Source organism: Argentina silus (assembly GCF_951799395.1).
Source record: "Argentina silus genome assembly, chromosome: 18".
Classification (NCBI taxonomy): domain Eukaryota; kingdom Metazoa; phylum Chordata; class Actinopteri; order Argentiniformes; family Argentinidae; genus Argentina; species Argentina silus.
The window spans coordinates 12,062,717-12,078,987 of NC_139672.1; the positions used below are offsets into that span (position 1 = coordinate 12,062,717).

Here is a 16,271-nt window from a genome sequence, read left to right on the forward strand (position 1 = left end):
GTTGTTTTTTTTATTTTTTTTAATAGTTTTGTAATGTGATTGTCCGTATGTCATATTTTTTTCTGTGGACCTCAGGAAGACAAGAGGCCTCTAATGTGGCAGCTAATAGTGATACAAAATAAAGAAAGTTAAAATTATCATTTAAATTCCAGTCCCAAAATAATTGATACAGGCCTCGCATTGAAGAACAAGTGTTAGTGAGAGCATTTTGGAGCCTTCCAATAATCGGAGGCCACAAAGGCCTGTCTTGTCTACAGAAATGCTCCCTGGCTGCTGTGGTCATGAGATTTGGTGACTTGCACATTGAGGAGGAAATACAATCAACTAAGTATGATCACAGGGTCTTTTGACAGCTGACCTCTGCTCAACAAGACACGATGGCAACTTGAAAATACCAGAGCGTTATTGATTGAGACAACACAGCCTTTGCTTGTCACAGCTCAACTCTTCTCCTAGAGAGTTATAATGACATGTTGACCAAATTATCCCTGAAGTAGAGCGCACCTCTTGCCTGACACAATTAGTGACTGACGTCTCATACAGACCTTGGTTCAAATAGTATTAAATCATTTAAAATGCGTATCTGTGCTTGATTGTGTTTGTATAATGCAATTGAACTAATGGAACAGTCCCAAAAGTGCTAATCCTGCCCATATGGCAGTCCAGACAGGCTCAAGCAAACGCTTGAACCAGGCCTGGTCTCAAGTCATTTATTTGTTTCTCATTTGAACACTTGGAGGCTGTGTGAAACAACTAAACAGGTTTTTCTTCATTTATTCATGATAAAAAAAACACAACATAACACAACTACAGGAGCCCTCACCAACTTCACAACACCAACATGACTATACATCCCCAAAGGATCAACCTCATTAACACATACATTGCAAGTGCTTGTGCAATTTGAGGCACTTATTAGGCAAATATCAAGTTTCAGATAAGAACACATACATTAAAAAGCTATCCAGTCATTTGAGGAGAGAGTGGAAATGAAAGAGAATCCCCTTTAACAAGATGTGAGAGCGCTATAAACAGGCTAGCATCCCCGCAGGCAGTCGGGAGGAACGGAGAATACACAATCAGGCCCATTCTCCTGAGCCGGGTCTTGGAGAAGAGCTGCAGGATCACGCTCATGCCTAGGACAATCAGGCCTCAGAGGACACCCCTTAACTTTATTTGTTCCACTTGACGGTCATAGAGGAATCATACTCCCCCATTCACCATTAAGTCAGCAGGTTTCAAAGACACAAACACACACACACACGCACGCGCACGCGCACACACACACACACACACACACACACACACACACACACACACACACACACACACACACACACACACACACACACACACACACACACAGAGTTTGCAAGGCAGTTCTAAACATCGAATAGCACTAGTTCTTGTATGGAGTCAAAAATGCATTTCTACACTGTGATTTGATATTGTGTACACTAATGGGACAACAACATTGATTTTGAGTCTATAACTTTACAGAGCAAGCCAATAGAAAATACAGGGGTGTATTAAAATCGAACATGCTCACAGTACTATCACTAATACTAATTACTTTACTCACGGTAAATGACTTTCGTCCATTTTACGTTATTACATTACCTGATATGAATAGTGCTGAAATATGTACTGCTGTTGAGATCATGTCGGGGTAAATCAAATGGATTCTGCCTTTACTTTGTCGTATTTTATATAATATCTATTTCAGATTGAAAAAACCCCCACTCAAAACATGTTTGCTGCTCAAGTCTTCAGGTTTGCTAATTATACACAACAGGATGACTATTAACAGTTGCCACCCCCTACAAATATTTGATTTCACACATCCCATAATAGCCATATGCTGAGAACAAATGAGCCAGCACTTCTTCCCCTCCCCCTTCTCATCCTACTACCACCACAACTGCTAAATCACATATTCATGCCAAGATGAAAAGCAGTGCTTGTCCTGTTCGTATCAGAAAAACCACTGAGGCAGTTAATAACCCCCCCCCCCCCACCCACCCACCCCAAAATTCCAATTTCATGTTCAATATATTGTCATTAGATAAGGTACAGATAGCCTGCTACGTGAGCTTTGTGAGGAAAACAATGCATTTATCACAAAAAACTGTCGCATTTGAAGCACCCTCCTGATGACAAACCTTTCATCTATCAAATAAAATACCTATATCATAGGAGAAGGACTTATTTGCTTGTTATATTTCACCATCAAGTCATAAACTGCCGTTCCTGTAGCTAACATTAGCCTTAGCTGTGGTGCATGTCTATGCTATTGTTAGTGGTTGCACCTGCTTCTCCCAGCCTCTCACGGTAAGGTAGCCTGGAGCCACCTGGCCCAATCAGAGGAGCCATGGAGAGCACCTGGAATAGCTTGATGATGACTCACATAGACGAGAATCGACCTACAGGGAAGTTCAGCCCCTTCACAGGGAGCAAAACAAGGGTCTATTTGTCAAATCACATCTTTCAGCTCAGCAGCTTTTAGGCGCCACCAGGGCAACATCCTCTCTTGTTAAAAAGAGTTTGTCTTCGACTGTTTTCTATTAAGTATTGTACTTCGTGTGTGTGTGTGTTTTTTTTTCTTCACCTACACTGACAACATACTGTAAAAGACAACAAAATGTAGCCTCAGGACGTCGATTTAATCTGCGGTGGCTCGCATCCCAGAATCTGTGGAGGTTGTCAAAGCAATGCAAATCTGGGGTTTTTCATGAAAACATATTAGAGGGCAACTATCCTTCAGCGTCTCTGCAGTGATTGCTGTGAAGTAACAATTCAGGACCTCACCTTGCACTTAGCCGGGCTCAGATTCAATTACTTTGTTGGAGGCATTGACGTAGAGACTCACTGAGGGATCTTGTTGTTTTGCTGATTAAGATTACAGATAGAATGCCCACAAGAAATTAGCTCCTCAAAAGTAGCACTTGCTCTGGCAAATAAAGGACCATGGCTCCTCAAAGAATATAACAAGTCAGTGCAGATCAATATAGCCAGCATGTGTTACATTTCAAGTTTGTTTGATGTCTGGACAGGTTCACAGAAAACAGGTTGAGCCTTGAGTCTGGGTTGAGTCATCTTTCACTCTCTCTCTCTCTCTCTCTCTCTCTCTCTCTCTCTCTCTCTCTCTCTCTCTCACTCTCTACACCTTCATGGAATGAAACCACTCTGGCTGGTTCAGACTTTTGCTGGGTTGTGTGTTTAACTGAAGTAGTCAAAGTTGTTTGAATGTTACTCTATCAATGAAGTTTACCTACTTTAATGTAAAAGTGATTCTTCTTATGGTCATGCTAGCCTATTTACACATCATGCAAGTGATTTAAGAGGAAGTGACTGAATAAAACCTGTAATATGATACAATTCAAATATCTGTGCAAGTGTGGTTTTGAAACAGAAGACAATATGGGGGATATTACACCACAACATCACTGCTTTTTCACCAAAATAGTACATTATCAAAATATGGATGGAAATTTGGTGAAAAAAATACAGATGTACAATCTTCCATTTTTATAATGAAACGTCTACACTGATGAAGGGTAGGTGAAATGTAATGAACAGGACAGGAGTGGGCGTAATTGTTTTGCTTTACCACCATGATACATAGGCCTAGATATAAGTAACTCTATTTCAGAATTGCTGATCTCATAAATTCATATAAAAAATAAGTTTGTTGTTTTTAAATGCCCAGCCAGAATGTTGTAGTGGCCCATGAAGCATTCCTGATAGCTAACAATCAACTTCAATAACTATTCACTTCAGCCAAAGCACACAAATCTCAAAGATTCTACAAACATTTCATGAATCTTTATTTTTTAAAAGTATCTCAGAAATATTAAAACCATTCATTCATTCAGTATCACAATTCACACTGTCAAAAATACAATCGTCTCAGTCACACTTACATTCAAATATATAAAAATATAAATGCAAACAGTTGTTTAAAAAAATACATAAATGCCAAGTCAAAGTGAGGCATTGATAAAGTATTGCTATTTTGAGTGCTGGCAAACAGTTACTGTGTCATGATTGTGCAAAAGTTCTAATACTTTCACCCTAAAAAAATAGGCCTTTGCACTTGTTCCCTAAGTAGCGATGGCTTCAAATATTCCTTTGGCTTTGCACTGTTGTGACTATCATTTGTTACCATACACAATGTGGAAAAATGGTGTGGTTTATTTTTCTCTTTAAAGAATTATGATTCCGACCGCATTGAAAACACACACATCCTCTGAGAGAGAGTTTGGTAAGAACACAAATCATAAATATTTGAGAAGGCACATTACACAACTCTCAACATCCCAAAAGCACATTCAGTAAAGACAAGTAGGTACAGTATATGGTAAGACAAACAAAGTTCAACACTGATTGCAATGGCGAAAATACTGCTTGAAATGAAAAGCACATGACATAGTTGCGTTTTTGCAAAAAAAGAGAGAAGGTTTTACACTGAAATTAACTGGACCGTCAGTCTGCATAGTTGGAACAAAGCCTCAATGTTATCCCGTGGTAGTTATTGAGGACTGGAAAGTAACAGAGGTTTCTGGTGGTACTGTATCCCAGCTCAATGTGCTACACAACAACCAGATTCCTCATGCTTGTGCAGAAGAGACATTCTGGAGAAGGTTTTGGAACAGTTCTTGCATTGGTATTTTTTCACATCCGAGTGGGTTTGTAGGTGAGCCCTAAGGTTGGACCTGTCCGCAAAAGCCCTATTGCAATGGGGGCAGGAGAAGGGCTTCTCGCCTGGGGGAAAGAGAAATGAAAATAAATGTGTCAATAAATATTCATAAACAGATACTGCAAGAGCTGTCAATGTCCACAAACAAGACACTCCAAAAGCCTAGAAAGTAACACAACTATCCACTAAAGTGGCAAAGCAATGTAGGCCTACTTACTACAAATTCAGCAGATGGTATGGCACTTGGGAAAGGACTCATGTAACTCACATGTATTGTCTAATTCCCTGACTCTATGCATAAGATATTGCAAAAACTCTGAATCTGTTCAAAAGAACTGCAGGCCTACATATGTATTAGGACATGAAATCTATCAGCCCCATGGTAAAAATACAAATGCATGTTACAAGGCATGTAAGGTGGGGGGAGAACCACTCTTTTAGCATGAGTTACTGCTTAATATATCATTTTTAGAGGCTCACAATGCAGAAATGTAATTCACTTTGCAATATGCATGTGATACATACTGTATAACACATCATTAAATCCTATTATCATTATTAATACATCCCAAAACACTGCTTTATGCTTTCATTTTGGATACAAGAGCCCACTATGCCTGAATAGCAACATGTTTTTTAACAACCATGCTGATAAACATTCAGTGGTTCCACTAAAGAACTTTGGACTCTTTGGACTCACTTACCGGTGTGCGTTCTGATGTGTCCTTGAAGCAACCACGGTCTGGAGAAAGCTTTGCCGCATATTTTACAGACACAAGGCAAAGTATGAGTTCTGATGTGCATTTTAAGGGCTCCAAGACTAACGTACTCCTTTTCGCAGTATTTACAACTGAACGATTTCCTCGTTTGGGCGTCGCAGTGCAGTTGCTTGTGTTTCAACAGTCCAGAGTAAGTGGAATAGGACTTGTTGCACAAACTACATTGAAACTTTTCTGCCTCAACTCCATGAGGGTCTGTGAGCTTGGTAAGCATCCGCTCATCTTCGTCGCTTCTGGGGCTCTCAGAGCCACTGTGGTCTTTGGACGAAGAGTCGGAGAGCGATGAGGGGTATCCAGAGATGGGAGAAAGGTCACTTGGAAGCGGAGAGAGCGGCAAGTTGCTCGTTGTCCATACTGTTATAGGGTTGTATGCCACCGAGCTCAGGATCTCCGTTTGAGGGATGACAGGCAAGGGAAGGCCCTTGTAGAGGTATGGAGAAATAAATACTGAAAATAGAAATAGAGCAACATTAGATTATTGAATGAAAGTAACTTAAAGAAAGAGCAGTGAGCCTATTTTCCATCTATAATTTGCCATTCAACAAGATGTGACTTAAACCCCCTCAGTGAAGAACACAGATTGGAAAATAAGTTACAAAGAAGCAACTTTGAATGATAAGAATACAATGAAACACTATGGATATGAAAAGCCAAGACCGCAGTTCATTTGTTAACTTGTAACAGCATGCACATGAAATGTAACGCACTTTTTAGAAGTTTCAAATGAACTTTGAGAGCTGAAATGCTTTACCTGTGGGGCTTTCCAGCTCGCTATAATTTGGCTTCTTTGCCGAGTTAATATGTTTCTTCACGAGAAACGAGCGTGGCATCTTGGAAAATAGATGGGACTGAAACTTTGGAAAAACTTTTTGGTAAATATAACGGTCCCCTCAGGGCGCGACAAAATCACGGTGAAGACGGAAATCCTTATTGCATAGTCCAGTGAAGTGTCATCGTGCAGTGCTGCACTGTTGTAACAGTACGGCAGTCAGCAGTAAAGAGCAGTAAATACTCCCTATCAGGTGCATGGGAGGAGTCATTCTGAATCATTTACATATCGGGGGTCTTCAACCCAATTAAAATGCGCATTTCACGCGTAAGCCACTACATGGGCGGAGTTAGGACCACCGTCTGGAGCTAAACAGGTGTTTTTGGAGAACTCCTGGAGGGGCTTGAGGACTGCTGGTGGTGTTTGGGCTTGTAGCGAAAGACTGCTCTAATCTAGGGATACATACCAGTGCAATCATCGGAATGTGCAGGTTGTTGCTAATGAGCGTTGTGTGGCATAGTTTAGGAGACAGAACATGGATAGCCTGTGCTTGTATAATTAATTTGACATGGGAAATGAAACTGTTTTTAAAAAAAAAAAGAGAAACTATATAAAAAGTCTCCCAAATGCTCGGTTTTATGCAACACAATGATACACAAATGTTTGATGGTCTGTTTGTTTCACCTTTATATTTCCAATGCAATGGCAGCGCAATGCTCAACTGTATTTAACTGTCCACATTATCATTCTATTGGTTTGTCTATGCTGGGACAAGGTTTCCCCTGACGTAAGTGTAGGCAGGAAATCATACATTTCCTTGCCAATAATCCAATAAGGTATTCTTCCTTAAAATGTAAATCTAACTACAGTTGGCTCTCAAGGTCAGACTCCACAGCATAATCACATTTACCTCTGAAGTCTGCTGAAGAGAGAGAAACTTATCACTCTACGCCCCCTTGTGTTCAGTTAACTCAAGACTGGCAAAGATGTATGTGACCAAAACAATGAAACAGAGGAATACAAAGGCAGGATGAATTGTGCATATTAATACCTTGATTGGCTGGTTCAGTCTTATTAAAGTGCAAACTTCAAGTTAATTGTGCATCGGTTATCTTATCTTTCAAAGCATAATTGCAGATGACAAGTAGCTTCCCTTTGTTCCTTGCTAAATTATAAATATTATGAAGGCTAGGGGGGTTATCTGTGCATAATTAGTTATCTGTGCATAACAGCGTTGTCACATAGACCTAATATTCCAGCACATATTGCTGTCCTGACCCATAGTGAGCACAACAATACATGAGGTGACAGTCTGTTTGGTGACCTTGTATAACCATGTGTATCGGCTAATATTCTCCAAAGATTTTGTTCTTCTGTTCTCACCAAACCGCGTATACCATAAATGCATTAATGGAGAAAACATACTGTAAGTAAATACTGCAACTCCCTGTAACTACAGCATAACATCAATATGGATAACCAAATACAGGTGTTACTCACAAGGGAGGGAGATTTAATGCTAAAAGAGTTGGGGTGCACTGCCCTGCAAAAGGGACATACTGTATACACTTAAAACGAAGCATTTTTTTAGATGCTTTCAGACCTCAAATGTAGTCTAATCTCAATATAAGTCCAAGTCCCATGCCACTGGTTACGTAGATTCGGAGGCCTGGAAGCATATCACAAATTTGGATTTTTTAGTGAATATGTCCCTTTAAAAGCCTGCACTAAATTTGAGGTCTGAAAGCATTTGACAAATGTTTATTTTTGAGTGTAATGTCCCTTTAAATCTAATCTGTCAGGTTCAGGCGAGCCAGTGGATAATTTGATTAATCTCTATAAATATCAAAAACAATCATTTTAGAGGTAACCTGAAAGGACAATAACTCAACTGTGAAAAGGGGATCAAATACAGCATCTCCCTGTGGGATTGCAGCGTAACGGAGGTGGTTTGGTGAATTAGTAATGAAATATATAGGCTTCAGCTCAGTGGGCTGATGGTTCAATACCCAGTTGGGTCACATTGGTGCCGTGACCCAGACCACACAGTTGATGTCCACAGCGTTGCTATAGAGAGGAGGAGGTCGGAGGAGGAGGGTGATATGTAACTGAGGCCTTCAGTATGCTACTACTCTCATATGTTGAGTAACATTGCCTGGGACCTGACACGTTTTTAGTTCCCAAGCTATCAAATTATTCTAAAACTGATAATTAACTGTTAAGAGGTTATCTGCCTGACACCTACTATGCAAATACAGTCAGTTTGCAACTGATTTGCAATAAAACTCAAACTCAAACTTCCCCTAAACATTCTGTCAGTTTAGCCTAAGAACACCTCTTTTGCACCAACACAACGTGTACTGTACATGTAGGCCTACGAGTGCTTCATGAACTCATTATCCTCTGTGGTCAACTTACCTCATGTGATAAAACCTAATGTGTGTTAAACGTATGTTGTGCAGAATAAATAGAACGACAAAATTAAACGCACCTGCAACTGCAAACCTGCGCAGCTGCTCACGGAGACAAGGGCCCAAGGGTGACGAGATCTCAACGCACGAAACACAGCTGTCTGTTACATGGACTGAGCATCTGCAAGTGAGTTTCCTCTGATGTGTAGTGAACAAACTGAGTCATGATTAGGATACACGAATAGCACTGAGAGGAGACTATGCAACTATACCAGGCATTACCCTTGATGCCACAGAGATCAGGAATAGATTTGCTCTAAGCATGTCAACCAATGTAATATGTTACATAAGGGACTACCTTAAAAAATCACAGTTTCTGGAAGAAAAAAATGTAACCGGCTCATATGAATCTGCTTTTGCGGTCATTTGCCTTCACTGCAGCCTGCGCTCTAGGTCCCATTCCGTAAGGAAATCATACCGCAGTGCTCACCGATAATTGCATTTAAAAGCGCTCCTTGCGCGGGTGATCAGTGTAGTTTAGCTTGGACTTATCTTGTGTGCATAGTAGATGTCATTATTCAACTGTAAAAGTAATTCATGGAATATTTAATGATCGAGAAAAACGTGAGTGGTCCGCGAGGAAATGAATAACTGAGTCGATTGACGCGAGTTGAAACAAATCGCATGTGATTTTCAGCCAGTCATTTTGGCACCACAGCGCACGGTAAGGGGAACTGAAACTGTATTCCATGCGTTGCTTGCAAGAGATGTCGATGGAAAGGATCTCCAATGTCGTTGCCGGTTGAGAAATGTGGGAAAAGCATGTTTTTCATGTAAGTGCGGGATGTTTGACGGTCTTTACACAATGCTTCAGTGCGTGGATACCGTGTGGGCGATGGTGCCACAAGGATACGTTATGATTTCGCAGAGATTTTTTAGAATCCGTTGCCTACACTGAATAAATAAACAAATATCTGGAAGGATTGATGTACGGGGCCGAAGGGATCCAATATCACATCACCACCTGTTACTAGAAAATCAGGTAAGCTATTTATAGGCATTCCTAGTCCGTCTCTCATTTTTCCATAGTATTGTACAATGCAATTTGCATGTAGGTGATGGTTTTAATTGTAGATATGAATACACTATATAATAAATCATTACCTCTAAAAACGTTCACTTTTATTTATACGCCATTTGCGTTGGAACCTATTCATTCGTAACATTCAGCAACTAAAAATCAAATATCTAATAAGAAACAATCTATCACCATTGTGGGGTCTTACGATTTGTGTGTGTTGCATGATTTTGAACAGTTCATTTAGAATAGTCGTTATGAGGCCGTTTCAGTGTGTGAATATGCAATGAATTGAGGTTGCAGCAGCCCATATATTGCCTCTGTGTCCGAATAGGCACCCGCAGTTCCCTTAGCTTGTGCCGTGTCAGACCTCTTTTCATTCACAATGATGTAAAGCAAGGTTGAAGTACAGAGTCTACACATCCTCTAATCGACGTTGTGTGTCTATTATAAATAGACTATTTTAGACCCAGAGGTAATTCTGCCGCCACATTTAGTCAAACCATTGATAGTCATATTTCAAATGTACATGGGAACCGATTATTGGTTTTCTGAAGCTAAACTCGTAATAAACGCAGTCACAAACCAGGCATACATGACCAGCCATGGCAGTTTAACATTATTTCAGTAGCCCACTTGGTTTTACACATGTGTTCTCACACACATAATGTTCTCAGAGATTTGCCTGAATGCCCTAAGGAAATTCTAGAATGGATAAAACACTGTACACTTAGCAGCTTGCAGAAGGGTGCAAGCAGACTCCACAACTTGTCTTGAGGGATCGGTTTTGAGTGTATAAAGTGTTGCTTATCACTTTGGGTTGAAAGTTAATACCTTAGATTAAACATATATTGGTGTATTGGTATAACGTCTACACCTGTTAGGTCCGTATCATGGTTTTATCATCATCATCATCATCATCATCATCATCATCATCATCATCATCATCATTTCCATTACTTATGCACAACAGCATGTGTTTATCATTGAACATTGTCATGCACTGTGGTGGCTGCAAATTCATATCAAAGGAATATGATGCAGGTCAGTGGCCAAAGGCAGCAATCTAGTGGATGTAGTGGTGGTCTCAGTTCCTAGGGAATAAAAAAACATGTTGACACGTCTTTAACAATTGTATGTTCTGAGCACACACCCCATCTGAGCCCATACACCATAGGTCATAAATCAATGATCTGTTGGCCAGGTGACAATTGCTTTTGACCAGAAAAGCAGGCTCGAGAGAGATTTGCCAATAAGGTCAGGTCTAGTGACCAGTTGTCAACCAGTAAGCAGATCAGACGTAACTTTGTCTTTCCTACCTATAGGGCTAGTTTCCATAATACAGATGAAGCCTATTCCTTGACTAAAATGCATGCTCTACAACCTATCAACAGACTATCAGTTTGTAGAGCTGTGGACTATCCATATAAAGTGTTATTATGGTTTCTGTCTGATCTGATCTATAGGTACTGTATGTGCAAATCAAAAATAGCCTATTGCCACTAATACTGTTACCACTACAGTTATTATTGCTATTACTACTGACATTACAAATCATTACTTCAAACAATTGGCAGTAAAAAAATATGAGTGGGCCATTCATGCTAAATATTGCCCGTTGGGGAAATATTTCCCTCAGAGGTATACTTTGTAACAGTGAATGTACACATTGACAATCAATTATGTATGTCAGCTTTTTACCGCATTCATGAGTTAATCTCTCTCTGTACAGATCAATTCTCTGCTCAATTAACATTGCTCTCCAAAAGATACAGAAAGATTTTGAGCTACTGCTTTTCCTTCTCAACGTTCAGAAAGCATGCTTGTCTTAGATGTGCAATATGCCTTCTTGTGCATCGATGTTACCTTTGGCAAAGGACATATGTAGAAAAGCGAATAAATGATGTTAAAATGGGAGGATTACTTGTATGGATGTGTGCATCATGGTTGATATATTGTCAAATATGTATTCACCTTGGTTGCACTACTGTTTTTCATGTCTGCCACAGCTCAAATCAATGCAATTCTGTGGAAAAAAACTCACTGAAGTAATGGTGTTGTATGTAACCCTCAAGTAGGCTACCATTGCTCCCGAGTTCCCGTAAGGCGAGAGAGAGGATGGGTTCTTGGTGAGGTGCCCGTGGCCATGACATCTTCACCCTATAAGCAGGAGCTGAATAATGGGAGGAAGACTTTATCACATCTCGTATTATGTACACCCTGGAGATGGGCAATTTGATCTGTATAGCCATCTGTGTCTGTCATCTGTATGAATTGTCCCACATGCTGACTGGAATTTACTGAGGAGATGTTTTGTTTTGTTTCATCTTATGAATAAACAATAGGAAATGAAAGAGATTGTAGATGCCTCAGTCAAAGCAGGTTAGGGTTATCTTTTATAATGCCACAGTGTCATGTGGTGCAGAAAGTCCGCTGGCCTACTGCAGCGTGATGACTAATCAAGCGAACAGTCAGTCAACAACTCTCATGGCGGAGAAGACATCATATTAATTCATATGTCCCTCATCAAATGCCCGAGCTTAACTGACTCAGTTGCACTCAGACACCTTTCACAATTAAAACAATGCATTATTGTTGATCAAATTTACGGTTCTCAAACTCATTTTCAAATTGCTTGGCCTGTGAGTTACACATGGTAGCAACAAAACGAGGCATTGACTTAAAGATTGGCTACTTTACCTCCTTCACTGGATTTCTGTCTGGTTGCTGCCGCGTATCCCCCCCGATGTTTTACAGCCACTAAGTAGCCCACACTGGACAATTTTAGGTCATGTCTGATTAATGTGGATAGCCTGCTTATCCAATCCGTTAAGCACTGGTACCTTGACAGCTAGCTAGCTGCCTTCTGCTTTTTCCTCAACACTGTTGGTATGGTATTGCTTTGCCACTGCGAGTGGTTAATATACTGTAGTGGTATGCTGTCTCTTGACTGCATTTGTGTTTCAAATGTTCCAAAGATGAAAATCAGTTTGAGCTCATGTTAGACTGGTCGTCTTAATTGTGTCTTTGTCATTGTAATGGGTTGTTAAGTGCACATACACTTAAGTACATTAGCTTAAATGTACTGCATTTTGAGTCAAGCATTATCTAATTTCTGTTTTGTTATGATCTCATTACAGACAACACTGTAGTTATGGCTTTGTTATTTATCTCTTATTTAGCTGTCTTTTCTCCGACAGAGACATGTCTGTTTTATCCTAAGAGCCCGGTAAATGCCATACAGAAGCTGCAGGCATTTTCTGCTAACTGATATTACTGCAATTGTGAAATACTGTATGTTTTCCTATTTTGAAATTGCAGGATGTATAAGAGCATATCATTCATATCTGGGAACAACTCCACAGAATTGCATTTACACAATTCCTCTGGGAGATATAAATGCACTTAATGTGAGACCCTGTCAGATTTTACTCAAATAAAATTGAGGAATTAGTTACTTTTCCTTTGATCTCTTGTATTTTGCTATTACAAGACACTTACATTTACATTTATGGCATTTAGCAAACGCCTTTATCCAAAGCGACTTACAACAAACACATTTGTTTAAGTAAGTGAATCATCTATCCATCAGTCATCATAAGATAAAGTAATCAATGCTCAGACCAGGGGCTATTGGCAGTCACAATGCTGGAAGAAGAGGAGAAAAACAGGAGAAAAACTTGTACAGGGGGGTAGTGGGGGTGAAGAGGTCTTTAGGAGGGACCGTTAAGATGTAGCCTGAAGAGACAATAATTTCTGTAATGTACTTCATATCCTTCAGACAGAAATACACCGGTCTACAAATGCATCACTTTTCAAACAAATTACTTTTAGGAATAATCATGTCCCTTAGCACTTCAATTCTTTTGATGATTTCCGTTTTTTCCGCCCAATGCAATCGTATATTACCAAAATTAATAGGCAATGTTCTCTGACGATGCAAAGCTGTTTCTATCAAGCCAATTCTTACTCGCAATACACAAGGGGTATGTGTGTATCTTTCATGTCTGTGTATTCCTCTCACAGCATGGCACTGTTACAGGGGAGGCTGGTGGAGGTCGAAAATGGAGGACGAGCTCATTGTAATGCATGGAATGGAATGAGCCCGTCCTTCTGCCTCCAGAAGCCTCCACTATCATATCCAGGCCCCGGAGCCTCCTCATTTAGGCCTTGTCACATCGCTTAACATGGCAGTACTTGAACTTTTATGTTGTACTTCATTTTATTTTCTTCTGCAAAATATGAGTTGAAAGAATGAACGACCCATCATAACGAGCCTGAATAACCGGGCGTTCTTTCATCGATGTTAATTGAGATGACCGTGTAAGATTATTTGCTTCACTTGCTCAAGCCCTTTGCCTATGGACCTACATCAGTGCTATCATATGTTGTTAATGGAACACGATTATTTCATTTCAATTTAGGGACCCACTGGGGGGGGGAAATAAACCCACTGGAGGGTAACAGTTGACCTCTGAACAATCGTTTACACCAATTTAACTACAGTACTGTGTACCGCCGCGATACAGAGCTTCTCCTGATGATGTTCAGAGGACAATTCCTTGATATTCAGTCATATATTGGGGACCAGTTTGTGAAATGATCCTGCAGGATTTAAGTTGGCATCCACCTGATAGTTTTGGGCCCTGCGATGCCAACTCCCATTCATCACAATCAGAAAGGTCAGAAACCGGGTCCATAAATGTGTCTGTCACTAATTTACCTCTGCTCTCATGCACACTGAATGACTCTGGCATAGAAAACAACATGGGGCACGACGCTGAGGCTCAGGTGCTAACAGAGAAGTAATGAAAGCCTCATTCACCTCCTTTCTACTCGCAACAAAGCATGACGGAAGGAGTAAAGCTATATTCTAGGTAGGTTAGGGCAGGGAGTGTGTGTTTGGCAGGGTGTCTGCACAATGTAAGACAAAACTGTTGCTGGCTTGGCAGAACATACTATACTTTCACACCCAAAGCAGAAGTAGCATTTGAAAATAGTACACTAATTAGGCCTTATTGAATCTGAGATCCCTTTGGTAAATACTGAAAAGATAATTAGTTGCTTACTGTGGTGAGCCTTTGCAAGCCAGTGCAAAAATGCAAGTGCTCTAGATTCGTCTTTTTTCTGACATGCAAATGATCAGGAGAAATAGAGCCCAGAAAGTAAGAACATAAACATTGTTTATTATAATTAAATCACATGACAAGGCTATTGAAAGCAGTGACAGAACATATATAATTGTTAATATATTATATAATATTATATATAATAAGTCCATAATAAGTAGTGTCAACTCACTGCTGCATGAGCGGACAGCTCGTTAGATTTTCACACCACATAATTGAGGTAGATCTTGAGATGAGATGTTGATAATATGATAGACTGGTAATTGGACCTGAATCCTCAGTACTGTCCAAAGAGAGCATTCACTTGCTGCAGACTTATCCCACAGTTACAATATCCATACCATAACCACTCTTCACTTTCATTCAGATAATGACACATGAAGTAATGAAGCAATCCTGCACATCTAAAGACAGCTGTTCCACCCACTAGGTGAAATGGCTATCCATCACCCTAGGGGTGGGCGACAGCTTCTTCAGGTTCAAGGGATGGAGATGTCGCCTACCACTTCATCCAGGCAATTTTACTCTGCTTCTCCAACTTTCCCCTTGCCATTGTGTCAAAGACAGGAGGAGCGCTATTTGAGATACACCGGTCGTAGAATTGGTTGCAGGGAAAATATCTGATGGTGTGCCTGGGAGTTTGCGCTGACACAACTTAAATGGTACAAAAGGTTCAGCTCAGTGTATCTGGGATTCTCACAGTGAAGAGAAATGCTTGTTCTCCAGGGCACCTGCTAGAAGGAAGTGCTCATCTTCAAACAGCAAGCATATGGTATACAGCACTTAATTGTTCAACTCAACTTAGGTTGACCAGATGTTGGCATTCATTTTTAAAGAAGGAATCTGTCAAGAAGAGTTGCCCAGTTCCAAATGGAATATTTCACAGTATTTAGAGAAAGGGGGTTTTGAATTAAGATGTAAAATATGCTCTTGAATACAGGGGACTGAGATCTAAGATTTACATACCGTGAAATATCATTTTAAAATGGCAAGGAGTCAGACATCTCCTAAAACAATGATCACAGACTCAACGCTTGCCACTACAGACAAATATGCATATGTCAACAAAGGCGCGCTAACGAGGAGAATTTCTTGAGGGGGTTTCTATAACACAACAAAAAACCTTGGCAGAATCAATTGTGCTCGGTATACAAAAGACATGGAGAGCGGGATATGAGTTATTGCGGGATCCACAGGTGTCAACAGCTACAGTGCTTGAGACTTCTCACTGTGCTACAATAAACTGCATTCTGAAATTCCTAGTCAGATTCAGATCGTTAGATCACTTTTGTGATCATGAGAGTTATTTTCTCAACTCATCACACGAACACTTGTCACACTCGAAATGGGTCTCTTAAATCCTTATTGGTTTTAAGATAAGCATGCAAATAGGCACCATTGCTCAT

General features: G+C 40.2%; 1 protein-coding gene across 1 annotated transcript; it reads right to left on the reverse strand.

Annotated features, from left to right (window-relative positions):
• Nucleotides 1-3,803: 3,803 nt before the first annotated feature.
• Nucleotides 3,804-6,440, reverse strand: snai2 (snail family zinc finger 2). Its single transcript, XM_083690564.1, has 3 exons — nt 6,230-6,440; nt 5,404-5,925; nt 3,804-4,764 (listed from the first exon to the last, which is right to left on the reverse strand). Exons 1-3 carry the CDS (start codon nt 6,306-6,308, stop codon nt 4,583-4,585), a joined length of 783 nt encoding a protein of 260 aa, XP_083546690.1. The 5' UTR covers nt 6,309-6,440; the 3' UTR covers nt 3,804-4,582.
• Nucleotides 6,441-16,271: the final 9,831 nt, after the last annotated feature.

What these genes read in the sequence shown, in the direction of transcription:
- snai2 (XM_083690564.1), bottom strand. Translation starts at nt 6,308, where the DNA reads ATGCCACGCTCGTTTCTCGTGAAGAAACATATTAACTCGGCAAAGAAG. An exon ending in CGAGCTGGAAAGCCCCACAG is followed by an intron (nt 5,926 to 6,229) that starts GTAAAGCATTTC and finishes TTCTATTTTCAG; the next exon opens with TATTTATTTCTCCATACCTC. An exon ending in ACACATCAGAACGCACACCG is followed by an intron (nt 4,765 to 5,403) that starts GTAAGTGAGTCC and finishes TCTTTCCCCCAG; the next exon opens with GCGAGAAGCCCTTCTCCTGC.